This window comes from Canis lupus, chromosome 30 (genome assembly GCF_011100685.1).
Source record: "Canis lupus familiaris isolate Mischka breed German Shepherd chromosome 30, alternate assembly UU_Cfam_GSD_1.0, whole genome shotgun sequence".
NCBI classification, from domain to species: Eukaryota; Metazoa; Chordata; class Mammalia; order Carnivora; family Canidae; genus Canis; species Canis lupus.
In genome coordinates this window covers 24,481,970-24,499,199 of record NC_049251.1, presented here as the reverse complement: position 1 = coordinate 24,499,199, position 17,230 = coordinate 24,481,970, and the positions used below count along the sequence as shown (strand labels likewise).

Sequence of the window (17,230 nt, the reverse complement as noted above, 5' to 3'; positions counted from 1 at the left end):
ATGGGAGCCCAGCACAAGGGAAACACTGTCAGCAGAGGCGAGGCCCTGCCCTGGCGCCCTGAGCAGTGGGGCCCCGGGGCAGCAGGCACGGAGCTGGTTCCACATCCTCAATGACAGCCAAGGCCAAGGCAGGGTGCTGGAAGTGCTGTGCATTCATATTGTTTCTCTCCAGTTCTCTGAAAATTGTCACTCAAGTCCCTTTTAGGCCATTTATCTCTTAAAAAGTTCTCTTTAAAGAAATAGCCTCGAGTTTTAAGAAACAGATTTAACTGCTAGTGGAAGAGTATTGTAAAATATAGATATTTACTGAGTGCTAGGTCCTGTGTTACGCTACAGCAAAAATAAAATGGCCCTGGTTGCTGACTGTGTCCGGCCCCATTTCACAGATAAGCAAAGTAAGGCTCAGAGAAGTTAAGTACTCCAATTGATTGAGTGTGGGACAATATTATCCCAACTTTAGAGATGGGACCAGGGAAGGATCAATCTAAATGGCTTCTCACTGGATCCACCATGTTCTTCACTCTTTGATGTTAGGTACTCTTAAGTGTAAGGCACATTTTTTCTTCAGCTTTATACCACACGAAGTCTTCTTAATTTTTGGTAATTTTTGAGGTAGAGGTATTAAACTTCAAGAAATTGAGAAAAGTAGGGCCGAAGTCATCCTGACACAACAATTTTATTGGCGAATCTGTATTCAGACCAGACATAGCTAAGATAGCTCATGAGACTAAAGCACCAGGAGAATAGCTTGGCGTGGTAGGATTTCCACACACACCCCCCCCCTCCACCCCCACCTATGAAGATGAAACAAACTGGTCAAACCAGTTTATCCATTTAAAGAACTACACCTCTTGCCCTCTTCTTAGGGAATATTTTTAAGTTTTCTCCTCATTTATAGACAGTTTCACTTCATTTCCTCTGGGGTTCCAACATGTCAGACTTACCTCTTAGAAACACATTATGTGGAAGTTTAGAAGTCTAGTAAAAGTCAGATCTAGGTTTTTAGTAGGCCTCTCTTTAAGACCTGTTGCCCAGATGTCTTCAGAAACGTTTAGAAATGGAATGTCATGTGCAGAGGCGTGTTGGGTGGAAGGGTGTGGTGCTGGAGTATCTGAAGACATGGTTCACGTCTGAAGGCTGAATCACACACACTTGCCTACAGAGGAGTCCTTCCCAAACCCATCTTCATTTTGTTAGTCCTGATGACCTAGACAAGCTTATGAATTCTTGTGTTACACAACGCTTAAGATGGGAACGGCACAGTGGCAGATTCATTTCTAAGACCAACAAAAGAAATGTGATGTGTTGCTCTATCTGACCATGGTTTTACTTTTGTTTTGTTTTGTTTTGTTTTTTTGCTTCTCTAGGCACAGTATGAAAACCCACCACATATCTATGCTCTTGCAGATAATATGTACAGAAACATGATCATTGACAGAGAGAACCAGTGTGTCATCATCAGGTATGGGAAAGAGCCTTATTAGGAAGAGAGGGGGTGAGACCAGGCCAGAGTTAGCATTCATGGTCAAGGAACAGTGCTTTTTCTGTAGCTGCTGGTGTCAGAGCCTGGTTAACGTACCTGAGTAACAAGCAAGCTGTCTGCCTTGTCCTAGTTTATTTTATAATTCTGAATCATAAAAGCTTTGTGCTTCTATGGGGTTGTGGTTTATACTTCTGTTGCTTAAAGCATTAAGGCTCGAGGGCTCTAACCTGACCTCTCTCTGATGGGCCCTGAACTAATATAAAACATCTCCCCTCTCATTTTGACTGTACCATGGCTTCATTGAATTGAAGATCCTTTATGTCATAAGTAGAGTAAGTATGCTTCACTATTGTGTCAGCTGGAGTCCTTTCCCCTAGGTTCCTCTTTTTCCTTTCCTTAATAATTTAGTACTTCATGTTTGAACTTTTTTAGTATACTTTGTCATTTGCTTTTAATCTCCTGAGGGCATCACTGGCAAACACCAGCCTTAGGTGTCTGTGGCTACATCTCAAAATCCTTTTAACCTGAGCCAACTCTTGAGTCTTTGCTGGGTTTAAGCACTTTTACAATTTTGTTTACTATTGTGAACATTCCAAACATACAGAAAGTATAAGGATCCATATCTCCATGACTTTGAATTTGACAGTTGTTAATGTTCTATCATATTTGCATTCATCTTTTTCTTCCTTTTTTTTTTTTAATGGAAGCACTTTTGAAAATTTTTAAGTTCAGGATATTTACAAACAGGCAAAATGAGAAAGAGTCTTATAATATAAGCTCCTGTGGGTCTGTCACTCAGCTTGTCCAAATATTACTATATGGCCAATCCTCTGTACCTGGTCCTTCCACCCTGCCCCTATTTGGTTATTTAAAACAAATCCTAGTTCTCGAATCATCTCACTAGTCACAGAATTAGGATGTGCCTTTCAATGATAATTTCTTACAATACCTGAATGATGAATCATTCTTTTAACATTATCTAGTAGTACCAGTATTCCAATTCCATGTCTGTCATATTCATCCTTTTTTGAAATTGGTTTGTTTTTACTCAGGTTCCAAATAAGGCTCACACGTGGCACTTGGTTGTCTGTATCTCAAGTCTCCTAATCATTAACAATTATCTCTGATTCTCTTTGTTTTCTTGGCACTTACTTGTTAGAGGAAAAGTTAGTTTGTCCTGCAGTATTTTCTGCAGTTTGAGGTTAGCTGGTTGTACACCATAACACTGCACTGTTGCCTATATTTCCTGTAAAATTGTAGTTATTGGCTTTAAAATTTTGATCAGGTTCAGATTGATTATTTTGACAAAAATGTCTCATCCATGATGCTGTGCACTTAATGCCTGTTGGTCTCTCTTTGTGTGATGTTCAGATTGCCAGTGGGTCCATCCATTATAAATTCTCATTTCACGTCATGGTTTAATTAGTGGTTAAAAAATAGTTATTTTCTAATTCTCTTATTCCTTCTACATTTATTACTCAAAATTATTTTATTTGGTTATCCTAAAATACAGTTTATATGGGAAAATTAGATACACAGCTTAATTTGTTATCTTTATTTACCAATTTTTGAAGCAATGAGTTGATTCCGTAGCAGCCTCCTGAGGTAAAATGTTATTTTCGATACCATTCCAACCTAATAGGTTTAAAATATCTTGTTTACTTACATGGCAATTTTTCTTTGGGGCTCAAATAGTCTTGTCTATGGCCATTGAGAGCCCTTTTATTAGCTCCTATGTCCCTTTGATGTGACCCTAGTAGTTTTTGGTAGTTTCCTTATTTAAAATGTCAGGCTCTGAGGGTGCCTGGCTGGCTGGCTCATGGAGCATGTGACTCCTGATCTCAGGGTTTTGAGTTCAAGCCTCACACTGGATGTAGAGATTACTTAAAAATAAAATCTTAAAAAAAAAAAGTCAGGCTCTGTTATACATTTTCTGCTGAGCTCTGGAGTCAGCCATTTCACCAAAAAGTCCTGGTTCGTTTTACTGGGAAATGGCACTTAGAGACCACCAATCTAGTCACTAAGAGTGCTAAAAGGCAAAGAAAGTGAACTTCCTTTTAGAAAAACAATGAAACATGAGTTCATGCCAATAATTTCCAGTTCATTTTTAAGATTATAGGGTTTTTACTTTTTTGATTTTTGTTTGCACCCCATTTTTCTTGTTTTTCCTTTTTTGAAGATCTATCCATTTTTTGAGAGAGACAGAGAGCACAGGTGTGAATGGGGCGAGGGGCAGAGGGAGTCTTTTTTTTTTTTTTTTTAGATTTTATTTATTTATTCATAAAAGAAACAGAAAGAAAGAGGCAGAGACACAGGCAGAGGGAGAAGCAGGCTCCATGCAGGGAGCCTGATATGGGACTCGATCCCTGACCTGAGATCACCCTCTGAGCCAAAGGCAGATGCTCCAACCGCTGAGCCACCCAGGCATCCCAGGAAAGAGTCTTTAAGCAGAAAGTAGATTCCTTTCTGAGCAAGAGGCCTACCCTGGGCTGGAACCATATTAGATCATGACCTGAGCCAAAACCAAGAGTCAGACAACCAACTGAACTACCCAGGTGCTCCTGTACCTATTTTTCTAATGCTGAATATCTTGGTTCCTGATGACGTTATCACAATTATTTGCTTTGTACTCTGTGTATAAAAAGTATAAACATAAATAAATAAACTTATACAATGGATAAAGCAAATAGTCTTGTTAATGCTTTAAAGTAACCACCAATATTATTAATAGCAATACTGAGTTCACTTTAAAATTTGTTGTTCTTTTTTGCCCTTAGGTCTTAGAATGTACAGTCAAAATATCAGGTTTTATTTGTTTATTTTTTAAGATTTATTTATTTATTTACTTATTCATGAAAGACACAGAGAGAGGCAGAAACACAGGTAGAGGGAGAAGCAGGCTCCCCATGGGGAGCCCGATGCGGGACTGGATTCCAGGACCCCGGGATCACACCCTGAGCCACAGGCAGACGCTTGACCCTTGAGCCACTCAGGCATCCCAAAATATTGGGTTTTAAAAATCCACTTAAAATAATCCTTTTCTGTGTGATTTGTGCCAACCTAACCTAACAGATTCATTTATTTTATTTTGGATTTTAGGGGTTTAAAATTTTTAATTTTAATTTTGTTTTATAAATGTATAAAACATCTACATGATTCAAAGGTCAAAACTATAAAGCAAGAACACTGAAACCTTTCAAGGTAAATATAGATTTTGTGACATTTTGCCTCTAAATATTTCCATATATTTCTCTGGAAAATAAAAACATTTTCTTTCTGGGGCACCTGGGTGGCTCAGTTAGTTTAGCATACAACTCTTGGTTTCAGCTCAAGTCCTAATCTTACAATTGGGGATCAAGCCCCACACTGAGTTTGGCGTCCACTTCAGATTCTCCTTCCCTCTGCCCCTCCCCTGCTTTCCCTCTTTTTCTCTCTAAAATAAAGAAATAAAATCTTAAAAAAACACACGCAAAAAACAAAAAAACATTTGCTTTCTTAACACCAGAATCATTATCTCGACTAAATAGTTAGTAATAATTTAATATCGTCTAAAAATAAGCAGTCCATGTTCAAATTTCTCTAGTTGTTACAAACATGTCCTTACCTGCAGGTTTATGTAAATCAAGGAACGCTGGTTGCACGTGGTCATGAATTTTTCTTTTCTTTTTTTTTTTTCCTACCATAGTTACCCTATTCTCACTATTGTTTTTTCATGATGTTGATTTGGTGAAGAGAGCAACCCAGTTTCCCTATAAACACCTTCCAGATTTGTCTAATTGCTCCCTGATGGCCTGATTACACTAATTCCTTCAACTGGATTTTCTGTAAATTGAGAGTTAGATCTAACTACTTAATTAGGGTGCACCTAGGTGGCTCGATTGGTTAAGCATCTGCTGCCTTCAGCTCGGGTCATGGTCCCAGGGTCCTGGGATCCAGCCCCTTATTAGGCTCTCTGCTTGGTGGGCAGCCTGCTTCTCCCTCTCCCTCTGCTGCTGCCCCGGCTCATTCTCTCTCTCTCTCTCTCTCTCTCTGTCAAACAAATAAATAAATTCTTAAAAAAATTAATTAGACATAGGCTAAGCCCCGTCGGAAGGGATACTTGAGTGATGATGCATTGTTGCCTGAGCTCCACAAGTCTGGAAGCTGCTTTGGTGACTCGACCCACATCTCTCCCACCCTTACTATCATTGCAGGTTCATGGACACTGAAGTAGGAAATGTGCCTTTTCTAGAATCTTTTTTCAGCTATTCAGGTGGCAGTTTTAATGTTTTATTTATTGTTTTATGTTTTATTTATTTATTCTTGAGAGACAGAGGCAGAGACATAGGCAGAGGGAGAAGCAGGCTCCATGCAGGGAGCCTGATATGGGACTCGATCCCAGGACCCCGGGATCATGACCTGAGCCAAAGGCAGATGCTCAACCACCCAGGCACCCAGATTTCTGTGGTGGTGGCTGTCCGATATAATTCAGGAGATGGAGGAACAAGGAGCTACTTTGGCTCCTGACACTAACCACCTGGAGTTAGGCCAAGCTTCTCAGGTTAAGGTACAGTCTCTGCACAAGGCTGCTTGTACTTCAGACACCAGCTGCAAGTTTGGGGGTTCCCAGGCCAAACCCTCACTTCTGACCAGCTAGGTACAAGTTCAGTGGTTCCCACTACCCCCTTGGGTTCAGTAATTTACAAGAATGGCTCACAGAACTTATAAAGGTGCTGCACTTGCAATTACAGTTTTACTGTAGCAAAAGGCTACACATGAGAACCAGACAAAAGAAGGTGTGGGAGGGATCCAAATGTGAAGCTTCTGGTTGTCCTCCACCCCTGGAGTCATAGATGGTGTTACCTCCTTTAGGATGTGTGAGTTGTTAGTAGCATTGCCAACCAAACCTTTGTTGTTCAGAATTTTATTTATTTTTTATTTTTTAAAGATTTTATGTATTTATTTCACACACACACACACACACACACACAGAGAGAGAGAGAACAAGCACAAGCAGGGGAAAGAGGCAGAGGGACAGGCACAAGCAGGGGAAGAGGCAGAGGGAGAGGCAGACTTCCCACTGAACAGGGAGCCCGAAGTGGGGCTTGATCCCAGAGTCCTGGGATCATGACTCGAGCCAAAACCAAACCCTAAACCGACTGAGCTACCCAGGCACCCCATTGTCCAGAATTTTTTTTTTAAGATTTTATTTATTTATTTATGAGAGACAGAGAGAGAGGCAGAGACACAGGCAGAGGGAGAAGCAGGCTCCATGCAGGGAGCCTGACATGGGACTCGATCCCAGGACCCCAGGATCACTCCCTGGGCTGAAGGCAGGCACTAAACCACTGAGCCACCCAGGGACCCCCTGTTGTCCAGAATTTTCTTTTTTTTTCTTTTTTTCTTTTTTTTTTCAGAATTTTCATTTGGGCTCAGTCACGTACTGCCTGCACAGCTCACTTTGGTCTCCAGACCCTCATGAAGTTCCGGGCTAATACCTGTAGTTTCTAATTCCTCCAGGGGTCAGTACTTAAGTTTTTTAAAGCCCTTATCATAAATCATTGTCCAGTTCCCAAAGCCCCCAGGCAAACAGAGGCACTTTACTCTGGCAGGATATTCAAGGGCCCTAGAGATTCCCTCCTGAGGCAGGAGGCTAAAGCCTGACCTCTCTTTGTGTTAATCCTTGTCTACCTAAGAGCTGTGGTTCATCTGCTTTGAAAAAGTAGTTTTGCTCTCTCTGAGCTGCTGTGGTTCACTCTCACCAGCCCTGTGATCCTGGGCAACACACCTAAACTTGTCTGGGCCTCAGTTTCTTCCTTTATGGGTCAACTGGATTGACCAGATAGATGACCTCCAAGGCCTTTCTGGGTTTGGGAACTCTTTCTTCCAAATAATGCTGGAGGGAAGGGAAAGCAGGGAAATTTTTTTCCAGAGAGACCCGGGTTTGTAGCCACTGACACTGGGAGGGCTGGGCGCTTGTTCTACTCGGGGCTGAGTGGAATGCTGCTTGCCTGAATGCCTTTGGGAACAGAAAACAAACCCATTTTCCTGGGGGCTGGAAGAGAAGCCTGCTCCTGCTATTAAGGGCTTCTGCCATAGGTGGTAAAGGTGGGAGTTTTTATTTTTTTATTTTTTTAAAAGATTTTATTAATAAACTCACAAGAGACACACAGGGAGAGGCAGAGACACAGGCAGAGGGAGAAGCATCCTCCTTGCAGGGAGCCTGATGCGGGACTGGATCCCAGGACCCCGGGATCACACCCTGAGCCACCCAGGTATCCCAAAGCTGGGAGTTTGTAGAATCATTTCACTAGGAAGTAAAAATGAACAACGACCTAATCTTTCCCATGTTCTTTTAGACCTTCAGCTTCCAATTTCCCAGGTGTGACTTGGTCTCCATGACGAAATGCACACTCTTTAGAGGGGCTGAATGGCAGCACACAGAGGCAGTATTATCAGTTTCCTCCCAGACTGACGTTTTCCTAAGAGGTGGATATGGGCACAGGGTAGATTGGCGGCTGACTAGTCTGGGACTAGAAATCAGTGTAGCAATTGAATTTAAAAAGAAAGAACTCAAGGAAGGAGACAGGCTGCTTTCTCAAGTACCAGTCTCCCTCAAAGCTTTGGTCCTGATTTTGCAAATGTTCATAGACTTGATTTGCCAAAATAGCTCGAGTTGTGCAGCCTCAGAGAGATGGAGTCTGGCCAACAACACTCAACAAATATGTGAATTAGACTTCATATCATGATTTTATTTTGTATTTTTGTTAAGATTTTATTTGTTTATTCATGAGAGACACAGAGAAAGAGAGAGAGGCAGAGGGAGAAGAAGGCTACCTGCAGTGAGCCTGATGCGGGACTCGATCCCAGGACCCCGGGAACATGACCTAAGTCAAAGGCAGACGCTCAATCACTGAGCCACCCAGGTGCCCCATATCATGATTTTATAAGGAGGATTTGGCCCTGGATGGTTCAGTTAATTATTTCCCTGGATCATTTGAGGGGAGCCAGAGTCCCATCTTAAAGTGGAATTCAGAGCAAAGGGATGATCATATTGGCTCATGTCATTAGATCACGGCCCCTACCTCTATTGGAGACAATGAGGTAGGCTGTTCCTCTACTCCTCAATAGACTATTTGCCTCGGGAAACCCCATCATTTCTGCTGTTTATCTTCCTGTCCCCACTCCCATATAAGTCAACCCCCTCTTAGTAACCTACACTCTCCTGCCAGCCCCGGCCTTCCTTCAGGGTAAATCCTAGTCAGGAGTAAACACCCAGGATTTGCCTTAGGCATTCCCGGAGTCTTCCCCAACAGCCCACCAGCTGACTGGCAGACAGGCTGGGAGAGTGGCTGCCGTGGATGCTAATTTCATCCCAGCCCTTGCATCCTCTCATTTAACTTTCCAGGGAAAAAAGATTTCCAATTCTCAAATTGTCTTATTAGTTGAGGGGCTATAAAGAGATCTTGGCTCTGCCTCTAGAGATTCTGGGCCAACTGATTTCTGGTGGTAGGTCCAGAGCATTAGTGGCTTTTTTTTTTTCAAGCTCCCCAATTTTTCTAGTTGAAAAGCAAGATGAAGGCAACCTGAATCCTAATTCACCTCTTGTCCTGAAGCACCATTAGAGCCAGCAAGTAAGCTTCCTGAGCGCCTGCCCTCTGCTGGGCGCTCTCTGTGTGGGTTGTCTCGCCTTATCCTCACAGCTGCTCTGGCTCTTGGCTTGATTTTTTCCCAAGGTTTCATCCAGAAAAGGAGGCGTAAGAGAATTCTAAGATCCTCAAACTAGTAAATAGCAGAGTCTCTATTTGAACTTAGCCCTGACTGACTTTAAACCCCGTGCAATTTCTCTACCCCCCACTGTAAGTGACACCTCTTTGTGCCTGAAATGTCCCACACTTCAGGGGAGGTGTTAGAGCTACCATATACTATGAGCTAAGGTTAGTTATCCTATGGTGAAAGTTTCCACCCCAAAACATAGCGCTTCTTTTAACCTAATCCCTTATAGGTTGTTGGCCATGATGTCTTCTGCAATCCAGGCGGCTGATGATCGTGCATTGTCATCAGTAGAAGACAGGCAGGTAGAATTACTGAAGGAACACAACCTTATGGGGATCCCTAGGTGTCTCAGTGGTTTAGCACCTGCCTTCGGCCCAGGGTATGATCCTGGAGTCCTGGGATCGAGTCCCGCATTGGGCTCCCTGCATGGAGCCTGCTTCTCCCTCTGCCTGTCTCTCTGCCCACCACCCCCATATCTCTCATGAATAAATATAAAAAATCTTAAAAAAAAGAACACAACCTTATGAATACATTAATTTCAATTTCTTTCTGAGAAGTGAAGATGCATCTATACACTAGATGGCCATACCTGGGCCATTTCATTATCTTGATATTTATTTAGCCTTGGACGCCAATGAGGGAATTATGGATGGGCATTGATCTGTGTATTTGGTACATTCTGTTAAAGAGGCCTTCGTCTATAGAGGAAGTCAGCAGGGGTCGGTTTTACAGATAACCTTGCTTCTCACCCCATACTTTATTCATTGCAAGCCATGTAGTTTTAAATGTGTGCATTTATCAAAGATATACTCATGTACTATAAAAAATTATGCATATTTGGCACATAAAAATAAAATAACAGTGTATTTTAAAGTTGACCTATATGAAATAATAGAATTCCAATAAATGTTAAATAAACAATAGATATTCATTTTGTTAATCTTTTCAGAATTTAGGAAATCTCTTTATGATGTACGTGGTTAATATCTCTTTAAGAAGCTATCTTAAAAAGTTTCAGTGGATATGTTCTTTTAACAAATTTGTAAGGAGGCGTATTTAAGTTATTTGAGTTCTTCTCAACTAAAAGTTGGGATCATTCTTTATCACATGAGTGTTAACATATCATATTAAGTAAAGACATGAGAAAGAACTCTAATCATGAGAAATGAGAGAGCCTGTATCTCCAGTGCAGGCCTCTCTCCTAACCTGCAGGTCCAAAGACTAAGGCCCAAAAAAAAACAAAAACAAACAAACAAAAAAAAAAAACAAAGACTAAGGCCCATTGCATGTTTTTGTAAATAAAGTTTCACTGGAACAAAGCTACATCCATTTGTGTCCATATTATCTTTGACTGTTTCTGTGCTACAATGGCACAGTTGAATACTGACAGAGACCATATCCAGGCCTTTACAGGAAAAGTTAACCAACTCCTGCCTGAGGCACAAATTATCATTGTGATAATCCCATTTATATGACATACCAGCATTTCCAACTTTGCAAATTCATAATGGTTCTTCTTATTTTACCCTAAAGCTTACTCCTTCACCAACTCTCTCTTCCAAACACAGTCGCTAGATGAATGCTCTTAACTATTATATATTTAAACTGTGTTCACTTCTGCTAAAATATTTCAGTGGTTCTCCATTGCCTCATAGGGTCCAAAGTACCTTGCTTGAGTAGAGACCAAAGTCCCTAGTTTGGGACACCTCCCACTGTTTTCTGCTACTCTAACCAAATGGCTCTACTCTTTTCCCTCCGATGGGTCAGGTTCATTTTTGCCTCCAAGTCCTTGACTGGTTTGTTCTCCCCATCTCCCACTCAAACCTTTCTCATCAATCTCAACCCAGTGATCTTTCCATTTCCTGAATTTCAGTAGCACCTGATATAGTAGTACTATTGTTTAATTTGCATGTGCTTATTTTAAGTAGTTTTTCACTCTTTGTTGTCTAGAAATGTGTTAGGGTTCTTGCTTTCTTTGATTCGCCACAATAAATGTTTATTTAATGATACTTTTGAAACTGAAACACTTGAAATAAGCTATAAGTGCTATTTGCCTTTAGGTCAAGGGGCGATCACTTTGGATGAAAACAGTCAGCAAAGGTGTCACGGGTCTTGATTTGAGCCTTCCCCACTGGATGAGTAGGAGGAAGAAAACATGAATGGCTTGAGAGCCCCTGGAGCCCACACTGTGTGATGGGGAGTGAGGAGGATGTCTGTGTGGCTATTAAGGGTTTCTATTGACAAATTGTCCTTGTAAATTCCTCGTGGACTAACACTGGGCCTTCCATTTCTGTTTCTATATTTCTGTATTTCCACATAGCATTTGTATATCAGTGGCAGATCGGTTGATTTGGGGAAGGTAACTGTGATTGGATAACAGGGCCCTCCTTGAATGACAGGCTGCGTGATCTGAAGTAAACCTGTGGGCTTGGCAGTGTCTTGTAGGTCTCTGAGCAGGGACATGATGCACAAAAGGCTGGTTCATAAAACTAAGTCTATTGGTAGAAAAGAGATGGGATCTTGAGAGAATACAGATAGCTGGTGAGGTTATGAGGGCCTGACCTGAACTGGAAAGGCAAAGAGGAATCTGATGTGTGACATTCAGTAAGCCTGAAGCACTAAAAGAACAGGACGGGAATGTGGACTCTGAACAATGCCAACAGATAAACACAACCGTTCTAGCCCCATTAGCAGCACTGACGATGGTGAGCTCCTGGAGACACAAGTAGACACCTGTGATTCCAGTACATGAGCAACCCACATCTGCCCAGCTCATTTGTCTTCTGTGCTACAAAATCCAGAATTTGGACTCATGTTATAGAATTACATAGGTGATACCTTTGGATCTCTCTGAGACATCATTGCCAATCTATTTAATAAAATAATCATGTGGTTAAAGGTAAATGGTGTGGTAAAAGGGGAAGGAGAACCAGCAGGTTTTTCTTGTATTCTGTGCCGGCTCTATATTACCAGACAAGATCTTGGCAGTGTGACCAGAGCCGTTTCTGGGGCCCTTGCCAGCTGACCTCTGTGGGGACATATGGGGCCGTGGAGAACATTTCTGTGGCAGTTTTATTGCTGCCAACAAAAGTGAATTCCTATCACTTTTGGCCCACATCAGCTCTTGCCATCCTGGCTGGTTTTAAAAATGTGTTGTCAATTTCAGAGCATTTGGTGCAGTTCCTAATTTTATTTTTGCTTAAAATATTCTGATGGAGTTGTTTTCTTAAAGACTGGGCATTCCTTCCTTAATGTATCCAACACCAGTTTGTAAAGTCTTGGTGGGTTGCATCCCAAATCCGTGCCAAATGAATATTGTTTTAAGAATAAAGACATGAGAGATATTTTGAAGGTATATCACTAGCATTTGGTGACTGATTGAATATGAATATTTTCAGAGAGGAAAAGGAGATACTTGTCACTATTGGGTCTAAGATTTCTGAATGATCTGCTTCAGAAGACGATTTGGATTTGGAAGCCCTAAGATTTGGAATAGTAAAGGTTAAAGATGAAAAGATTTTAAAAAATCAGAGCACCTCCAATATTTGGCTTGTGTCCCATCTCTGCTTTCTGCATCTGCAACATCAAGTGTCTCCTGGATTCTCAAGCTGTCTTCCTGTCTTTGATGTATTTCAGGAACCTTTTCTTATTAGCATTGGAAGGCTTCTGTTTCTGTTGGTCCACCCAACTTCTTGTTTATCCCAGCAGCATTGGCCTTTGAGGCTCCCTGTCCTTCTGGCCTGGCTTTGGGAGGCCTTGTCTAGCTCACACCCCTGACTGGGGTCTACATGAGGGCCAACCTCAAATCTGCCCTCTCCCCCAAGCTCGCTGCAGCTCTTACCTTCCAGCCTGTGTGATTGTAGAAATTCTTTTATCATCAAAGGATGTTATTGAGGAAGGCTGATTCACTAGCTAATTACTATAGTATCCAAAATCAGAGTAGTGGCTCTTTGAGTACTTGCTTTAAGTCTCACCATCTTTCACTTATATCATTTACAACTTGGCAGACTAGGTGTTACTACCCCACTTTTTGCACCTCAAGAAATGGAGTCTCAAAGGTAAGGAACCATGTTAAACATCTCACATTTGCAATGTGGCAAAGCCGTGCTCCCAGCCACGGCTGCCTGGCTCTATTATTATACTCTTTCCATTGCTCCCTGTTGCGCTGAGCCAGCAGGTGTTAGGTTATCTGGGTGATGATCCGTTAGCACCCACGGTCACGTGCTGTAGTGGAAAGAAAGACCTCGGGGGTTGAGTCACAGGGTGGACTCTGTTTGGTTCTGTATCAAGTGTGTGACCTCTGCAAGCCTCAGTCACTTCATCGACAAAATGAGGATTAATGCCTTAAAGCAACATAGGGAAAGCCAAATAAAAAAATACACATAAAAATGTTTAAAAAAAAGAAAGATTTTATTTGACCAAGGCCAAGCAGGGGAGTGGGAGGGGCAGAGGGAGAGAAAGACAGAGAGAAAAGCAGATTCCCTGCTGACCAGGGATCCTGACACTGGGCTTGATCCCAGGACTCTGGGATCATGAGCCAAGCCAAATGCAGATGCTTAACTGGGTAAGCCATGTAGGCACCCCAAAAATATTTTTTAACTGTTAAGGAGTGCTATAAAATATCTGCTAATGTCATTGAAAAGAATTTCTAAGCTAATGAATAGTTGAACTGGGGCTCAAACTTGGTCTTCAGACTAAACATTGGGCTCTTCCTATTGCATCAGCCTGGGCTGAGGAGAGAGTTGCCGTGGGGCCATTTTCTTGGCAGACTGTTAGGTGAAAATTTTGTCTGCTTGACAGTACTCATTGATGGGGAAGAAATAAGAACTCTCTATGTTGTTCACACTTTCCTCATTATGTTAAAGAATGAATTTTTTTCATTTACTCAGCTTCGACATGTCTGTCTGATTTTGTATGTTACAAGCTTAGCTATTGCATGTACTTGAGGATTTATTTTTCAGTGTCATGACAGAGTCCAACAGATCACCCCTTTCTCTGCAGCCCTGGAATCCCCCCAGGTGGGCAACAGAGATGCTTCACCCCAGACTTCTTTTTTTTCCCCCAGATCTTCTAGGACTGCCAGGAAGGGAATATGTGAATCTCCTTTGGAGAAGGCTGTCCAGAATCTTCTTTGATGTGTCTCTCTTCTTGATCGCACATTGTCACGTGATCACAGTGGTGCAGGCTGTTATTTTTTAGTTCCCACTTTGTGTAAGATAATAAATGTTTTTGGCAGAAGCCTTAATTAAAGAGGTGTCTATCAGTAAAGACTCAGGTGTAGTTAAAAGTTTGATTATGCTACGAACCGTGCTATTCATGGAGTTATTTTGCGAAACACTGTTGAATTTAATCGACTGGCTAACCCATATGAGGATTTTAAATATATATGCCCTATTCTGGAGCAATAGAGCCAGGCTTCTTTCCTAGCAATGCCACTCACTAGTGTGCCCCTTAGGGAGTTGTGTAGCATTTCTCGTCAAAGAATTGGGGATAAGAGCTCCTACCCCACAGGGCTATCACTGAGATCAAATGACTGATAGATGTGAAACCTATACAGCGGTCCATGACGTGCCTTAGCTAGCTGCTCACTCACTGGCCAGTGCTACAATGATTACATCCACTAGTTTGCTCCTTTCAAATCTCCTTTGGAATTGATGTTATTTCTCATCTTCTGGACTATTTCTCAGACACAAATATGTTCATCTTTTGAACTCTCAAATTAGGCAAAAAAAATTTTTTAATTAGCTCTTTTTTTTTTTTTTTTAAATCCTGGGTTATACCTTTTGAAATAGTCAAATTCAATACTACTATGTCCCTGTATCAAAAAGTAAGGTTTGAGAGAATCAGTCCCAGCAGGAATATTTCAGAACTTCATTGTCTTCTCAGGCTCCCCACCAGGTTGACACAGTTGGCCTCCAGCTCCCTGGGCTCCCATGAATGCTACATTTGTCCCCATCCTTTTCCTCATGCCTCTCCAACCTTGCCAGCTTGTTCTCTATGGGGAGCTTCCTCCTCAACACTCCCAAAATGGTCCCCATTTCATTTGACACGCATTGAGCTTCCAGCAACAGAAAATCTAATTCAAATTGACTGAGAAATTAAGACGATTTATCATTCCCCATAAAAGAACATGCAGAGGCTGTGCAGTCCTCAGGGCTGGTTTCAGTCGTCCATTGATGTCATCAAGGACCCAGGTTCTTTCCAGCTCTCTGCTTCACAGTCCTGACATTCAGAGATTTGTTCTGGCTCTCCTTGCAAGTGGCTACCAGTGGCAGTCAGAGTAATGTACTTCCTTACAGCCTCAAGGAGAGAGGAGCCTCTCTCCTGAGCCCTTCCCTTCAGTCTAGTTGGGTAGCTTTGTTAATATGGACTCTTGAGTTCCTGAGGGTGGTGGTCAGGTGCAGGTGGGCTCAGCTGAGCCTGGGACCAGCTTCTCTCTGCCTGGTGCACCAGGCAAGACACCTTAACCATATCAGGACATTGTCAGGGAAGGGGAGGCAGAGGTGGTAGATTGGGTGGGAACCAGTAATGGCCACTACAGTCCCCGGGGTCCCAGTATGGCCTGTATCCAGGCACGCTTCTTTTCGGTAGTCCCACTTACTCTCACTCACATGGTACTTACATCCAGAACCTTTACCTGTGCTTCAGACTCCTCTTTTCAACTCTCTGCTGACCATCCCTGTTCTTCCCAGGAATACGTATCTCTTCAGACTCCATCATTTTGGAACAGTTCCTCAGATTGCAGGGGACACATTGCGGGGTTTACCCAGTGTGTGCATTTTCTGCTTTTTAGAGTTTTAAAGAGTTTGGGCATTAAATTCAGGAGGTCAACCTCAGCCTGGGTCTTTCTGGTGATGCCTTCGACCAGATTCGGGTCATTCCGGCTAAGTGGGACTTCCTTAGAAACAACACCGTGCTCTTGATCAGCTGGTTGGGCCTGTACGTGTCTGCTCTGTTTCTTCTGATTAAGTTCACTATGTTTTCTTCTAGGATGCAAGTTAGCATTTTGTGGGCATATTCTGAGATTATGGCAGCAATCCTGCTTCTCATCAAACCATAGCATCCATTGATGACTCTGGCCCAAATCAGTCACCTAGATGACAGTTGCCAAATGGTGATGATCTATTTCCTATCACTTCTTCTACATTTGGCATTCAACTATAAGGAAAAGTTTTCCCATCCCCCTTATTATTGATTTATCTTGTTTTCATGGCAGGATCATAATCCAGTACTATCATTATCTTGATCAGTGGGAGCCCTTTCATACTGGCTCTTGTGTGCTTCACATGCCCACATCAGATACTGCACTTTTGTACCTTTTATCACAGCTACATGTTCTAGGCTCAGGTTGCATTTTCCCTGGTCCAGCCCTGTAATTGGCCATCTCTCCAAGAAGCCTTGGTCCCTTTTATTTATTTATAAGATATATATACACCACACACACACACACACACACACACACACACTTTCTAACAGTTTGTGTGTGCATGTGTACTGATACCTTTCATTCTAACAGTTAAAATGGATGCCTTAAAACCAATCCAACCCCTCAGAGTTCTTTTTTTCTTTTCAAATTTGTTAATACTTTCTCTGACAATGAGAGTCTTGTTTCACATTATTTTCAATGTATTTGTCTGCTTATTGCTCAGTCTAATATATGTGCTCAATCTAATCAGTCCCCCAATCACCAGCCGTCTCTTCCATTCATTACCTCCATGCTCCCCTCAGCCTCCTGATGGCTCTGAGACTGGCCCACCATGCCCACTGGCCCCCACCCCTGAGGGGCCCTCAAATGCCCTTCACCTGCTTTGCATCCTTAGTTTCTGGGCTCCTACAAGCACATGATATAATCCCCAACCCTGCCCTGCAGCTTATGTAAACTCTTATCTTAGTGATACAGTATCCATCGGTTCCTGAGGCCCCAAACCAGGATGCCATTCTTGATTCCTTCTTATCCATCTTCTGTCAAGACCCATCCCTTGCCGAGTTCTA

At 42.3% G+C, this 17,230-nt stretch overlaps 1 protein-coding gene across 1 annotated transcript in view; it reads left to right on the top strand.

Moving 5' to 3' along the window:
* MYO1E (myosin IE) overlaps positions 1-17,230 on the top strand; it is a 198,602-nt gene that overhangs the window by 87,400 nt on the left and 93,972 nt on the right. Inside the window, exon 4 of the mRNA XM_038580563.1 lies at positions 1,368-1,462. Coding sequence (XP_038436491.1) covers positions 1,368-1,462 — 95 coding nt within the window. The remainder of the gene's footprint in view (positions 1-1,367; positions 1,463-17,230) is intronic.